This window comes from Eschscholzia californica, unplaced genomic scaffold, assembly GCF_041429995.1.
Source record: "Eschscholzia californica isolate CP2 unplaced genomic scaffold, dmEscCali1.0.p SCAF_5, whole genome shotgun sequence".
In the NCBI taxonomy this organism is placed as follows: domain Eukaryota; kingdom Viridiplantae; phylum Streptophyta; class Magnoliopsida; order Ranunculales; family Papaveraceae; genus Eschscholzia; species Eschscholzia californica.
In genome coordinates, this window is record NW_028238472.1 from 17,097,715 (window position 1) to 17,114,166 (window position 16,452).

The 16,452-nt window shown below is 36.2% G+C and overlaps 2 protein-coding genes across 2 annotated transcripts; both read right to left on the reverse strand.

The window, feature by feature from the left end:
* Window positions 1–1,549: 1,549 nt before the first annotated feature.
* On the reverse strand, window positions 1,550–5,269 carry LOC147537525 (putative glucan endo-1,3-beta-glucosidase GVI). Its single transcript, XM_086642795.1, has 2 exons — window positions 5,162–5,269; window positions 1,550–2,539 (listed from the first exon to the last, which is right to left on the reverse strand). The coding sequence occupies exons 1-2, from the start codon at window positions 5,267–5,269 to the stop codon at window positions 1,550–1,552; spliced, it is 1,098 nt and encodes a 365-aa protein (XP_086498921.1).
* A 5,737-nt stretch (window positions 5,270–11,006) lies between these two features.
* LOC147537526 (uncharacterized) lies at window positions 11,007–12,098 on the reverse strand. The gene is made up of 2 exons (XM_086642796.1): window positions 11,841–12,098; window positions 11,007–11,745 (listed from the first exon to the last, which is right to left on the reverse strand). The coding sequence occupies exons 1-2, from the start codon at window positions 12,008–12,010 to the stop codon at window positions 11,007–11,009; spliced, it is 909 nt and encodes a 302-aa protein (XP_086498922.1). The 5' UTR covers window positions 12,011–12,098.
* Window positions 12,099–16,452: the final 4,354 nt, after the last annotated feature.

The following is a 16,452-nucleotide window of genomic DNA, read 5'->3' on the forward strand; positions in this document are numbered from 1 at the left end:
AAAAGGTTGATTGCTGAGCTTGGAAGAGAGTTTTCCATAAAATAATTGGGACCCTAGACTATTTCTTTGGTATAGGGGTTCACCATTGCTCTTCATCTTCCTCACTACAACTCACCCATTGCAAATACATAACCGAATTGCTTCTTAAAGCCAACTTACTGGATTGCAAACCAAGTCTTATTCCTGTCTCTCATGGTAAGAGGGTTTCAAAATTAGATGGTGATCCCATTGAGAATCCTTTGTTCTATAGGAGCATTGCGGTATGTCACAATGACAAGGCCTGACATCACATATGCTGCCAATTACTTGGCACAGTTTATGCATCAACCTAGATAGGCTCACTTTATTCTTCTGAAAAAGGTCCTTAGATATCTCAAAGGCACATTAGGATAAAGTTGGTGTTACCATATCATCTAGTGATGTATCCTATCTCCCCGGGTTTTCAGATTCAGATTTGGGGAGTTGACCTGACTCTAGAAGATCTACCAGTGGCTTTTGTATTTTTTTTGGCTCTACTCCTATTTGTTGGTCTTCAAAGAAGCTTAACATTGTCTCAAGGTCTTCCACTAAAGCAGAGTATAGAGCCTAATCATTAGCTACCTCTGAATTGTTATGGATCTCTTACCTATTGAAGGAGCTTCACATTCCACTTCAGCTGCCCATTGTGCTTTGTTGTGACAATATGTGGGCACAATATTTGGCTTCTAATCCAGTACTCCATGCAGGAACTAAGCATGTTGAGAATTGGTTTCTCACAACAAACTTGAAATTAAATTTGTCCCTTCTGATGAGTGATGAGAACCTAATTGACATTTTCACTAAAGGTGTATTGTTTTCTACTTTGGATTTCATTAGAAGCAAACTCATGTTCCTTCCCAACTCAAACATGTGTTTGAGGGGGCTGTGAGATAGAAGACATAGAATGAAGGAATCAAGCTGAATGGTTGGAAAGAAATGAGCTTAACTGAAATAACGACTTATGGCCAACCTCACTGTTGCGACTACTATGGGCACTCTCCTTAAAGCGTGTATTTCTTATGTGAACGGTGAGTTAGTTAGATATATTAGCTAATCTGTTTAAGTTAGTTAAACTGTAACTAACTTCACTTTCTCTCTCTAAGACTATCGAGTTAGTTTATATTAAGTAGAGAGATGCTTGTAAGATCTTAATCAAGAAAGAAAGTAATCAATAAAACTCTTCTTTACACTAAATAAGATGAGAGCGAGAGATAAAGAAGTGCACGAAGTTAAATCTGTCATGTTGAAGAGGAATCGTGGTGCCGGAAACAGAAAGTACGACTGGTGATGGCTATATGCTGCACTAACACCCGGTAATGCTTGGATCCAATGATTCAGTTGGAAAAAAAGTGAAATATTCTCATGCCTACAGTATCATGTTTTTTTGAATTGGCCTACAGTATCATGTTAACATCAACAACTACTAGTTGTAGCTCATAAGTCATAATACTATTATTTTAACAATATCATGTTAAAATGAAATAATCTTTGTCTATTCAATATAACGTGTTTGCAATACAATAAAGTTCGTTCAAGCTGAAGGAAAATTAACATGATAAACTTCAGTTGTATCAGGATAATACAAACCAAAATTTGTCTCAACTCCATCAGGTTTAAGATCCTCATTGAACAAAGCGAACAAGTACGTCTCGAGTTTGTTGTCTGGTCTCTTCGGTGTACCATGGTTTTCGGCTAGATGAGCGATTAAGTTATTATGATATGTCATAGCATTACTAACACTAGTGAATACCCCGTTACCGGCTGATGGCCAACCCGTTTCTCCTATGACAATATCAACACCTATTCCACCATTAATTTTTTCTACGCCTGAATGCACAGCATCAACCATGGCATCAAACAAGTTTGTATACCCTAATGCACCATCTACAACAATAACCCCACCAGATCTAAAAAGTGCATAGTCTAAACTTATTTGTTCCGGGTTACTAGCATAGGCAAAGTAAGGGTAAACATTCACTAATAATGGGTATTTTGAGGCTGACAAAAACTGTACTATTGGACTCAAATTATTAGCTGTCTCCTCAGTAAATTGACCAGCAGAAGGTGGATATGATGTCTCTAAACCTGCCATGGAAATGGTCGTGCTCACAGGAATTTTAAGCCCGGCCTGTTTGATAGCAGCGTCGAGGTTGATAATAGCCTCAAGAACGTAGTCGGCCAACTCAGAGGGAATCACTTCGTTACCAGCTGATATGCATCTGAATGAAACCGTATTTGCATAAGGAACAATATGAGTTTCAACCCATAATTTGGCCAATGACTCATCCTGTGCAAGTTGTGGAAGATCGTTATTATACGTCCCGACGATGACTTCGATTCCAGAATTTTCCAGAGCTTTTAAGGCATCCGGATTTGGATCAAATATTCGAATTCTTTGAATGTTTCTTGATTTGATTAGAGATACTACTTTGTCATGGGATGGCAGATTATCACCTAACATACCATAATTTACACCAACTAGTTGAGCTCCTGCATATAAAAATAGAGAAATAATTATTGTCTAAATTTTTTTTTTTTTTTCGCATATCAAAAAATTTGAATTGTAGTCCTCCATTTTCTAATATATTTCAATAGAGGGCCCTAGGTTTTATTAAAATCGATTAAAATTTCAATAACTTAAAAACTTAAGAAACAGTGAAGTAATTTGATGAAGTCAACTCAATAACTTTTTCGATACTAAGACCATTGACGGTTAGATAACCTTAAACAAAACTTGATATTGATTATTAAGTAGTATGATTTTGAACTATTCGATATTTGCGAATAAACAAAAACGAAAAAGCTAATGTAAATTTTAAAACAAAAACAACAGAAAGACCAAAGATTGTTAAAAACCTAACCTGTATTAGTGAAGGATTGAACAAAGAATAGAATAAAAGAAGAAAACAATGCAAGAGTACAACCCATTTTGCTGCTACAAAATTACAATGATGGATGGACAAATCACAATATAATCTAGGGTATTTATAGATAAAAGTAAGAAGCCAGGAAAAAAGGATATGCCCATTTTATTGACTAATAAGGAAACCTCCCATGCATATGAAAATTTTGGACGGGTGCAGATATGGGAGTTTATAATGTAAGATTACTCTTTTTATTTAGAGCCCATTTAGAATGTAATGATACATTAGTATCATTACATTTTCCTAAAATGTGTTCTGTTGAGTTTTTAACTTTGTATAAGTATTTTGTCGTGCTCTTTTCTATTATTTAGCATGTTTTTTCAAATTTTTCTAAAATGTGTTCTGTTGTGTTTTATCCATTTCTATTTAGAATCAATCCAGAATGTAATGATACATTAGTATTTATTGGCCGTGACTTTGGGAAATAATCTACGTCTTCTTTATCACCTTCACCACCACCAGGGCCTGCACTGGGCCTAGGCGACCCAGGACCTCCAAATTTAGAGGGCCCAAGTTATATAATATTTATATATGGATAGTATTATTACATTTACCTTTTTATCCACATGTATATGAAGTCCATTTGGTTTTTTTTTTGGTAAAGAAGACGGTTAAAGAAACAAAGGTCTGAGGTTCGACTCTTGTGAGTTACGTAATTTTTTAAATAAGTTTTTTTTTTTAAAAAAGGGACAAGAAAATAACAAATGTATCCCTCAAATAACAAAATCTATCCAACTTCTAATTTTACTAATTTGTGGTTTAGTGAAACCAATTAAAGTAAAAAAGTTTATCACACACTAACTAACAAGAAGTTTAAAAGGCAAAGAGAAGATCACACAACTTAAATTTAATTAACTATTCGTGGAAGCCTAAAAGACATCTAAATAGAAGAGAACAAAAATCAAATTAAATACATCATCTATAATTTATTTTCTTCTCTTTTCTAATTTCTCTTCAAACTTCACTCACATTTCTATTGCAGAATTACATAGAGATAAGCTTCTTGTTCCTTTAAGTTTCTTTGTTTTTTATGTTTTGTTAATGTTCAAATTCTTATTTCTACTTCTAATAAGTTAAAATATTTATTTGATTAATATATAATTTTGTTATTGTCTCATTAGATAGGTATGCTTCCAAAAAAGTATTTATGCGGCTTTGAAAATTAAAATAAAATTGAATCAAGATTTGGTTAAATCACAAACGGAAGCTATAGATAAATTCACTAAGAAAAAAATGAGATGTAAGGGCCTCCATCGATACGTTCGCGCTGGGTCCCTAAGAGTCAGGGCTGGTTTTGACCACAACTTCTCCCCACCACCATTGCCACCTCTTCTCTTTCATTTCTTCTCCTCTCTAACTCACTGCTACCCTCTCTCCCTCTTGTTACTTTCGTTCACTCTCCCTCTCTCTCTGCTGACAATCTCTTTGTCGTTCTCAGTCTAGATCTCTCTCTCTCTCTCTCTTTCATTGTGGACCACTGTCATTATTTCTCTCGTCGTAGACATATATCTTGCACAATCTTTATCTCTCTTTCTGACAATCTCTCTCTCAGTCCGTATAGATTTACTTGTGGAAATCGAAGAGTTCGTGGCCACGAAACGTTTTGTGGCAACTAAATGATCATGGCCATGAAATGACCATGGTCACGATATCCTCGAGGAGGATTTCATTAGAAACCCTCCTCGATGTAAGGTTCCGAAGAAGGGAATACTTTCTTTTGCCGAAACGGTGTGTGTAAGAGAGGTGGAGAAACAATGAGAGATCGATTGAAAAATAATGAGAGATTGAGAGAGAATAAGTGACAGATCGAGAGTCTCTCGACGAGAGACATGGATAGTGAAGGCATTAGAGAGAGATAGTAAGAGATAGACAATAAGGAATCGAGAGAGAGAGAAGGAGAGAGAGAGAGAGAGAGAGAGAGAGAGAGAGAGAGAGACTAAGAGTAGAAGATGGAAAGAATAAAAGAACAAGAGAGAGATGGTGAGAGATAGTGGGAAAGAGAGAGCTACAGAAGATATATCTATATTATAAGGGAGGAAGGTATCTTTTTTAAATATACCCTCCTCCCTTAATACAAATATGTTATATTCTTATGTCTTATTTTTGTGTACATAAGGTATGGATTACAGAAAGACAATATCAAAGGATGATGACGATATATGTGTAGTTGATAGCGGAACTACAAACTCTATCTTTCGAAACAATAAATATTTTGAGACCTTGAAGTTATACAAGGCTAATGCGATAACAATCGCTGGTTCATCTAGTCTCATTGAAGACTCTGGTAGAGCAACTATAATATTACCGCATGGTACGAAAATAACCATTGATGACGCATTGTTTTCAACCAAGTCTTTGAAAAATTTATTAAGCTTTAAAGACATTCGTCGAAATGGCTACCACATTGAGACTAGATATAAAAATAATGAAGAATATTTATATATTACCTCAAATACTTCTGGCAAGAAGCATGATTTAGAGAGACTGTCGACTATTTCTTCTGGATAGTATCTTGTAAGGATAAAAACGATTGAATCATATATTGTCGTAAACCAGAAGCTTTACGACCCTAGTGTGGTGACACTTTCGCATGATCGTTTGGGACATCCTGGATCTACCTTGATGAGTAGATGATGCAGGGGCACCCGGCATGGAGACTTTTTCCATGACCAAACCGGGTCATGGTCCAACCGGCCATGGAGAGTAGTTTAGGAAGTCCCAATTTTAGTATGATTATTAGAGAATTTAGGTTTAGGAAATTATGTTATTTTAGTATTTCCAATAATTGGAAAGGTCCAGATTTGAGTCTAGTTATTTAGGCAGTTGCAGTATTTTAATTATTTAGGAAAGTCTAATTCAAGTCTATCTAGGAAAGTCCAGAATCCTATAAAAGGATATCTAGTTTGTCCATTATTCTCAGATTGAGAGAAAAACCCCATTGAAGTTTTAATCAAGTTTATTATTTAGAGTTATTTGATCTTTATTTTCATCGTTCTTATTTAATTATTTATCTCTTTTAATTCCGCTGCGTTTCTACATCAAGTGGTATTCAGAGCCATCAAAATTCTGGATTTTTTTTCTTCGTGAAGGTTAGTTCTCATATATATCAATGGATTCTTCGTCATATAGTGATGAAAGTTTTTTTGAAGAAAGATCGGATTGCGAGGAAGAAGATTTATCTTACCAAGATAATTATTTCAATGATCGACAAGAAGATAACTTCTCCTACTATGAGGCAGAAAATTTCAATGAGTCGAATATGGATGATTTTGGATACGAATGGGATGATTCACAACATAGCCATGAAGACAAAATACATATTAAAGAAAATCATCAAAAGAAGAATTCGACATGTTCGTATGATTGGGAACCCGGAGACGAACCAAGTAAGTCTTATTATTCGTATTATCCTTCTTCATCTTTTTATATCTCTAAAGAACAACCACCACACACCACCACTACTTCTATGTTTTCGCAAAGCACAGATTTTTCTTTCATTCCGTCCATGGTTTTATCTTCACCATACTCTAACTTTAGTGAAGCTCTACCAGTACAAAACCAACCCCATACATCCTACCAAACTGAAACCACCATGAAACATACCATGTTCGACCACCCATCCCGTTACCAAGCCCTAGCCGAAGCAACACCATGCCCTAGCACTCAAAACCTAGGATATCCACATCCCTTTGCCCATTACACTAACATACCCGTCCACTACAGGAATCTAACAGACCCATACCCACCATATACACCACGACAACATTATTACCATTCTTATTTGCCACCAAGCCACCACCCTACACCTTCTCTAAACCCTAGTTTCCCCATACATAATACTCAAATCCCATTTATAGCCACCACCCAAATTACCCTACCCCATTATCACCAACCGGTTCCTGTTTCCCTCCCAATCGTTTGGTGTCAAACACCAACGCCAACTCAACAAACCTCTCTTTATTATTCCACACCACCAATAATTGTGAACCAATTTGCGTCGTCGTCGGAAGAACAAATAATTGAGGACAAGAAGCAAGAGGATGTTTCATTAATAGATGATTCGATACAAACAATAATAGAACGCGACCTCAAAGCGTTTAACACTTCGGACAACTTCTTCTCTTCTAATACAACACAATCTCTTCCTCTACAATCAACTATTATACGAGAATTTGGATTTCATACCTCCAACGATAAGTTCACTGAATCTAACCGTCGGTCGTCGCCTTCACCTATTTTATCTGTCAATCGGGAAGAAGAAAACGAAGATCACGAAGAAGTTACACACGAAGAAGTTGAAGCCGAAGATGAATCTTCCTTTGAAGATTATGGAAATATAGTCCAGTTCGTATGTGAGAACTTTAAAAGAAAACACGAAAAAGATTGTGAAGAAGATGACCCCAACAATACTGAAGTAATAGAAGAAGCTGATTTCGTTGATATCCAGGAAGACGTTCACGATGCACATACTTCTGTTGCAGCAATTGAACAGAACGTCGAAAGGAATTTCTTTCTTGATATTGCAAAGCCCCGTCTCAATTGGCTTGAAACTCTATTAATGACGGTTCGTTTTAGCATCCGTTTTAGCTCCCTCGTTAACCGTTGTTGCTTCTCATCGTTTCTCAATCCTAATTTTCATCGAGTTCTTATGGATTTGATTGTTCACGGTTCATATAGTGACAAGGAAGTATTTCTTAGAGAGCTTGAGAGTACTGCTAGCTATGCTCTAGATAAGTCGAGATTTTTATTTGGTTGGCTAGTTTGGTGTTGGTTTCCGTTCAGCTTGGTGTTGGTTAGGAACGAGACAGATCCAAACAAACTACTTCTCTGGGGAACACAAACTGCCTTCTACCTAAGGGAGGATGATAAGCATCAATTTTCATAGCCAGCATGGATTCAGAATTTAGTGAAGAAATACTCCCAGTTTGTCTCATTCCCTATTTACACATTCAAGGAGTTTTTCGACCCTCTGGCACATACCCCATTCACAAGAAAGAGTGATGTAGGGTTCAGAATTATTCTCTTTATTCCTGGGATGACTCTTATTCACAATGAGGATGTCGTTAACACAAAAACAATGAACATACGTTTATATGTTAAGCGAGTTTTTATCTCCGACGGTGAATTGTGCCCTCAATATTTGAGCTTTGTTAAGGGTGTGCTGGATTCGAATGATCACCCTCTTAATGTTTCTCGAGAAATTCTTCAAGAGAGTAGAATTGTGAGGATAATAAAAAAGTTGTGGGAGAACTTCGGAAAGCTGCTCATGTTAGGTTTCATTATAGAAAAGCTGGACTGGATGATGTATTTCATGGTCAATTTTTTCACAAAGAAGAATTTCGTCATTGCAATGTTTTTCATCGGACTCCAAGATGATGGAAGATGTCGAAATTTCTTGGATGTTTATTCAGTACTATTATTTTGGAGTGAATATTTGCATCATAGGTTTCAGATTTTAGTTGGTGACTTAATCCCTTTCTCTATCCGTCGGATTTCATTCACCTTTTGTGCAAAGTGGGAATTACGAATCGCTATAACAAAGTTTGTCGTATGCGGGTGCATCATATTGTTTTCTTCATCGAAACGGTTCGGGACGAACCTCGTGGGAGAAGGGGAAGCTGATGCAGGGGAACCCGGCATGGAGACTTTTTCCATGACCAAACCGGGTCATGGTCCAACCGGCCATGGAGAGTAGTTTAGGAAGTCCCAATTTTAGTATGATTATTAGAGAATTTAGGTTTAGGAAATTATGTTATTTTAGTATTTCCAATAATTGGAAAGGTCCAGATTTGAGTCTAGTTATTTAGGCAGTTGCAGTATTTTAATTATTTAGGAAAGTCTAATTCAAGTCTATCTAGGAAAGTCCAGAATCCTATAAAAGGATATCTAGTTTGTCCATTATTCTCAGATTGAGAGAAAAACCCCATTGAAGTTTTAATCAAGTTTATTATTTAGAGTTATTTGATCTTTATTTTCATCGTTCTTATTTAATTATTCATCTCTTTTAATTCCGCTGCGTTTCTACATCAGTAGAATAATCCAAAATTCTCAAGGACACCCATTACAGAACCAGAAGTTTCTGATAACTAAGGATTTTAATTGTAAATCTTGTTCTCTTGGTAAATTGATTGTAAAAACATCTTTCACAAAAGTTCATATAGAATCTCCTAAATTTTTGGAAAGGATTCAAGGAGATATTTGTGGTCCTATTCACCCATCATGTGGACCATTTAGATATTTTATGGTATTAATTGATGCATCTACCAAATGGTCTTACGTTAATCTGTTATCAACACGCAATAATGCTTTTGCACGATTACTAGCTTAGACTATTAGACTACGTGCTCATTTTTCAGATTTTCCTATAAAAAAGATACGTCTTGATGGCAGTGGCGAAGCCAGAATTTTTTTTTCGGTGGGGGCACTTTGGTAAAGGTAAAACTATTAATATACTAAACTTACGACAATAAATAAAATCATTCAAAGAGAAAAGTTCAACGAAAAAAAAAATTCTTTTTTAAGTCTATCGTTATCTTTTGTTTTGTAATAATAAAATAAAATTTCAAATACTGCAAGTCTTGATATATTTATAATCGTACTCAACGCATGTTTTTTGTTCGAATCTATCGCATAATAAAACCATAGATATATCAAATTGTTGTAGTTTTGTCGACGCGTAGGAATAACTTACAATTGATCCATATTTCTTTCATAAACCAACTTTAGGATTTATATCGGAAAAATCGTGTTATGGTAAAGATTGTAATAATAAATAAAATTTCAAATAATTTTAAGTCTTAATATATTTATAATCGTATTCAAACATTTTTTTTCTTTCGAACCTATTGCATAAATAAAATTATAGATATATCACATTGTTATTGTTATCCTAATGCATAGGAATAAGTTACAATTGATCCATATTTCTTTCATAAACCAATGTTCATATCGGAAAAAATTCATGTTATTGTAAATTTTGTCATCGATATGACAGTAAAGAATCTCATTACATATAATCTATGTTATATAGTACTGAATTAAATTTTAAATATCCAATTTTGTATAGAACCGAATTAGCTTCAAATGAAGAAATTACAATAATGTATATTTACTGTAACCCGTTTTATTAAGACTAACCAAAGAAAAGTTACAAAATGTAATAAAACTTGATCCACACATATGACATATGTGGTCTACATGCATGTTGTGCATAATTAGACACTAGGGTATTAGTAGAACTAACTACTAGGGGGTCATTTGTTTCAACAACAAAAACCAAAGGGTCATTACTAACATTGGGGCTTATGGGGGCATGTGCCCCCATAGGCCCCAATGTAGCCACGCCCCTGCTTGATGGGCCAGGAGAATTTACATCAAAGGCTTTTGATGCTTGCTGTCAGGCAGCTGGTATTGATCTTGAACATCCTGTAGCATATGTTCATACCCAGAATGGTCTAGCAGAATCATTCATAAAACATCTACAATTAATTGCAAGACCCATGTTGATGAAAACTAAATTGAATGAAATATTTACCCGTAAGTCTCTAATTGTTGCATCGATAGAGTCAGACTCTATTTTCTCCCCAATCTGGTACAGTCAATGGGAAACAAACCGTATCTCTCGAAAAATATGATATATACTTCGCTAAGTGCGCGCCATTCAGCCCTATAGGTATAAAGTTACTGTTTAATTCGACTGTGTACTTTTCGCCTTGATTAAGGTTTTTTAAGTAACTTAATTTATCTTCTCCTCTCCCTTTTTTAGAATGTCGGCTCGTGGTTCCTCCATTAGACATCTACAAAATTTAAAGGATACAAAACGTAAACCCACATATTCAACTCAATAGATCAAAAGTTACAGTCTAAAAACCAAAACTAATACATATATTCATTAATTTAGCTCGAACAATGAAGGAAATGAAACATAAATTTATTGATTGATTCATCAAAAAAGTGTACATAATCTAATGAAATTCTTCATAAAAGACAATTCCTAAGAACCCTAAATAAAAACTCCTCATCTTCTCCTTCGTTCTCGCATTTCCCGACGAACCTTTGGATCTTTTAACTTTCTACATCACATGTTACTCCATTCACATTTGTGTTAACATATTCAATTTCAACATTACTAGCATTGTGACTGGTAGGGTTAAGCTCGAAATCTAATGAAGTGATACCCATGTCGTAAACATCTCTAGGTCTTTTATTCATAACAACATGCCAATCAGGTTCAATTGGGTCTTGAACATAAAAAACTTGTCTCGCTTGAGATGCCAGCACATAAGGCTCATCTCTTTGAGTTGGCATAATATGAGTGAAATTAACAAGTGTAAAACCTAACTCATCAATCTTTAAGCCTCTTCCTCTCTTTGACCCCTTGACAACATCAACCCATTCACACTTGAATATTACAAATTCACAACCTGGTCCATATGTAACCTCGAGTATATCGGTGACACGTCCATAATATGTCAATACTGCATCAACAGGATTTGAATCTCTTGCACTTGAGCTAATAGGTTCATTTGCATCGATCGCAACACCACTATTTTGCGTTATAGCACCCCTCTCTCTTGCTACAGTCTTGAAATTGTATCCATTAATTGTATATCCACTCAACTTTACAGCACGTGGGAGTATACCATTGACAAAGTTGTCAAGTCTTTCAGGATACGGTTGGTTATATTTTTTACGTTCTTCTAAATGCTTCTTAAACCAAATACCATACTCTTCCATGTGTTTTCTTTGAATTGAAAGAGGATCCGTTTTACGATGATGAAGCTTCAACTCCCTTTTGTGATCGCTGCGAAAAAATCGAATAGTTCATCATCTCTAGCACTATACTTAGAAAGACTATCATAAATAAAGTCACGCATAGATAATTAAAATCATACTTACTCGACATAAGCAGAGGTATCATTGTCGTTTGTGAGTATATAATGATGTATCTTATTACGTTCAGCAACATCCAGGTTCTCAATAGTTCGAATAGCTCCAATCGGATCGTTGTCTGTATACCGAGGCGGTACGTTAGAGCGTGTGTCGACGTCATTCATATATCTCGTCATAAAAGTGACGGACTCATCAGCAATATATCCTTCGGCAATAGAACCCTCTGGTTGCGCTTTATTACGAACGTATTTATTTAAAGTTTTCAAAAACCTAATCGCGCACTAATCTCATTAGACAAGTAAGCGTACCCACTATATAGCAATGATAAATATTGGAAGTCGTCAAATTTAATCGATACGAACTTTATGTGCCCTAGGAACATATACCCTAGTAGTCTAAACAAGACAAATCTTTATACCCAGACCATGACTGTCACACTTTATATAGAAAGTCATCACCCACTCACCTCCAAGTATGTAAAAGCTGCAAATCTCACATTCATAATGAACACATTAATCTCACCCTACCCACACTAGACTAAACTAAACTAGGCTAGATTGCATCTCCATACTTGCTTGAACAACCCAATATCCTCCATCATACAAAAAATAAAATGAAACACTAAAACCCTTTTATTGAACAAACATTCTCACTAGTTTCGATCCGGGAAGATAGAGAAATCATTAATGAACTCCAAAACTAACAACCAAAAATGGGTATAATGTGATCATTTTGGAAATAAAATCTTGGAGTGGAAGATAAAGAAAAAAGATCAATTCTCAATAGTATCAATATTATTCATAAGGTCTTCTTCATTAATGAATTCCAACTAATTCTAACACAAAATCCACTTTAACTCATGAAATTAGTAAATTTCCACAAAAATCCATCAAAAAGAGAGAGAGAAAGAGATGTTATTGATTCCCTTCAAATTCAATCTCGTTTGCTTAACATGTAAGTCTCCATAAAGCAACAACTATATCAATTATTTTTTCATCTTTTTCTTTTAAAGATACTGATCTCCACTAAAAACCCTAGAAATTTTCACTTCTTGTCAATTCCAATCTGTTATTCATCTTTCATGATCACTTCAACATGATTGATTTTCACAATCACAAAATCAAGAAAAAAAAAAGAAAACGAAACTAATCAATCTGGTGTTTACCTTTTTGAGACAGGCGATTGAGAGAGATTCCAACAAGTAACCCTAAAAAAGAATCCTAATTTATAACGGCTCAGTGAAATTGGTCAAATTTAATGGAGATGGCTCTACTCACAGAAACAAGTATGTAAAATTGGTACTTCCGATTTCAGCGAGTGGCAGGGACGATCCCTGCGTCGAAGCTCAGCAGTGGTGGCCGGTGGTGGCACCGCCGTGGAACTCTAGGGTTTTTTTGCCGGTGAAGATTAATGGGAAAGGAAAGCTTCGATCGCCGGCCGGAAGTATTACTTTCTCTCACTAATAGAAAGAGAAAACTGAATTTAGGACCCGTGGGGTTTCTAGGGCTCACAATTATAACGGCCATAAATAATAAAGGCCGTTATATATAGTATCACTTGTAACGGACGTGGGCCGTTATAAAAGTCTGACTCATTTATAACGGTTGCGCAGATTAAAGCCGTTATAACAAGTCGCTGTTATAACGGAAAAGCACCCGTTATAATAAAACAACAACACGCCAGACGCGGGAAATTAATTGGCGCCATCGAATAGTTGGCGCTAAATTAAATAGTTCATTTGCAACGGCTATCTATATGATAGCCGTTATAAAAGAGTACATACGTATAACGGCTCACGTGGAAACCGTTATGTATACTTTATTTGTAACGGCTCAGCGGAAAGCCGTTACAATTAGCCGTTACAAATAGGACGTATTTTTGTAGTGCATCTAATTTCCTATTAGTTTAACTGTTAGTTTATGCATGATGATCTTGGGACGTACTAATGTCAAGACATAAGATGTCTGAGATTCCGCTTATACGACATTAGTAGACCCCACCATAATCCAACAGTGGCGTCAGAGACTCTTGCAAATAACTAATTTTTGCTAAGAATCGAACTAATCCATGTTTGATTAGCTTGATAGTTGAGTTTAAAAGTATTTTAAACTTACAATTTGATTATATTGAATGGGATTCAATGAGTTTTCAAATTTAAAATCAAAATTGTTGATTGAAAGTGTTTCAAAAGACTCAATTTGATTGATTTTTGGTTTTGAGAAGTGTTTTCAAAAGTTTTGTTCTTCTTGAATTATGAATTTTCTCAAGAACAAACAATTTGGTTTTTAGAAGTTTCTAAAATTGGGATTTTAAAGCTTTAGAAGCAACACAAAAAAAACATGGAAGTTGCTAAAATTGGGCTGCATGTGCATGCTGTCCAGGACGTGTCCAGAAGACGCGTCTCGGCCAACAGCACCAGCAGACGCGTCTCGGTCAGAAGACCGAGACCAACTCGGACTGCATGTCCGAATTGGTTGCGTCTGCTGGCGGGGATGACGGCGCTTCTGGGACGCGCCCCAGACATCCCGAGTATGTCTCGGCTTGAAAAGGTTTTTCTTAAAAACGGGTCACCAGAAGACTTGAAAAGGTTTTTCTTAAAAACGGATTTCAAAATCGTTAAAAGTCAAATCAATTTTTTTTCGAAATTGACCCGGGCTTTCAAAACCCAAAAACGGAGTTTTTCTTGAGATTGTTTTACAATCATAAAAGACAAAACCGGAACGCACCATTAGTTGAATTATTCGAATTTAGACTTAAGATCCGTAATGTGACATGGGATGTCGACATAGGTATCTCCGTCATGCATATATAATTCTTAGCCTTGATATATTATATGAATGCATGTGATGTGAATGCGGGAAACTAGTATGGCCATAGATTTGTTTCTTTATTCTTGTTTTAAGCACGGATGGGTGCATAATTTGTAATTAATGTTAATTTCAAGTTTACACGATCAGCGAATTGTTAGAGTTGTAATTAGAGTTTAGGGTCTATAAGTCCATTGAAGAAGCTCGAGGATGGAATCCAAAGGCGAGTGAGAAAAATCATTGGAGGTTCAAAGATGGCAATCTAAGACGAACCAAAAGGCGAAACAAGAAGAAAACCAAAGGAGATTCGATCTTCTAGGTTAGGGGTCATACTAAGATCCATGTCTGCTTGATTTACCTTCTCGCGCACATTTACTTACTTATTTACGCTTTATGTCATGGATGTTAGTTAGGCTAGATAGTTCACTATAACAAACGCCCGACTAGTGTAAAAGTCCCCAAAAGTAATTTTGAGTAAATGTCTACCCAGATTAAGAAATCCTTTGCCCCCTTGTTCGAGGAAGGTGGGTCGGCCATAGCAGAGTACCTCTCTACCTTGGGACAATGCGGGTAGACCTATAGAAGAGGCCTACATGTCTAAACGGTTCTACTCAACGAGATCAGTAAAAGAATTTTGGATACTCGAGGAAAAACGGTAGATTAGTCATTCATCAATGAAATCTGTCAACCAAGACTCATAAGGGTATGATCAGTGAAGTAGTTCACTCACCCGGATCGACGGAGTCAAAGGGTAGGGCCATAGTCCGCTTTACTTCGAAGAACTAGGATCTTGGAATCACTTATTCAATCAGGGACGTTTTTATATTGAATAATGTGGGAAAACTAATGTTTTTCAAAAATGAAAACGGGTTTTAAAACTTTGCCATTTCTTTATGTAGAATTAAGATGACGAAAGAAAATTTCAACTTCCGCTCACTTCTCGAAAAGGAGAAGCTGAATGAGCACAACTTCCTCGACTAGGAGAAGAACCTGGGAATAGTTCTCAGGATGGAAGGCAAACAAAATGTACTAGAAACTCCAATACCAATATTGGATGCTACTTCGACTCCTGAAGAGAAGGAGCATGAAAAGAGTGTTCGAAAGAGGGCAGAGCCAGTAACGTGCTTGATGTTAGCAACCACGGAACCAACTCTTCAAGAGCAATTCATAGACATGGATGCGTGCTCCATGATTCGACAACTTCGGGAAATGTTCCAGAAACAGTCGAGATTGGAGAGGTTTCAAATCTCAAAAGCAATTATGGACATGCGCCTCGAGAAAAGAAAACCAGTTGGGCCTCATGTTCGTTAGATGATCAGGCTAATTGGCAAGCTGGCTAAACTGGATTATCCTTATAGCCAACAGACGGCTACCGACATTATCCTTCACTCCCTCCATAGTGGTTTCCATCAGTTTAAGATGAACTACAACATGAATGGATGGGACGAGACATTGGAGGAACTTCATGTCATGCTTCTGACAGCCGAAAAGGACATAACAATAGTGGAGCACAAGAAGGATGTTTTTATGGTACAAAAGGACAAAGGGTTCAAGAAAGGCAGGAAACAGTAGAAGAAAACTGCATCAAAAGGAAAAGGCAAACGGGTTGCCAAACCTAAAGACAAAGGTCCTCCTTCTAACACCAAATGTTTCAACTGTGATGGCAAGGGCCATTAGAAGAGAAACTGCCCTAAGTTCCTGGAGGACAAGAAGAATGGAATAGTTGTTTCCACTTCAGGTATGAACAGTTAATTTATCAAATACTGTAAAATTCCCAATCTTTGGTATATGATACCTAATATACCCTATCA

Bases quoted from the DNA above. Each gene is read 5' to 3' on its own strand.
- LOC147537525 (XM_086642795.1), bottom strand. From the start codon at position 5,269: ATGGTTATTTTCGTACCATGCGGTAATATTATAGTTGCTCTACCAGAG. The intron at 2,540-5,161 runs GTCTCAAAATAT...AAAAAAATTTAG, and splicing joins TAGCCTTGTATAACTTCAAG to ACAATAATTATTTCTCTATT.
- LOC147537526 (XM_086642796.1), bottom strand. From the start codon at position 12,010: ATGACGAGATATATGAATGACGTCGACACACGCTCTAACGTACCGCCT. The intron at 11,746-11,840 runs GTAAGTATGATT...ATTTTTTCGCAG, and splicing joins GATACCTCTGCTTATGTCGA to CGATCACAAAAGGGAGTTGA.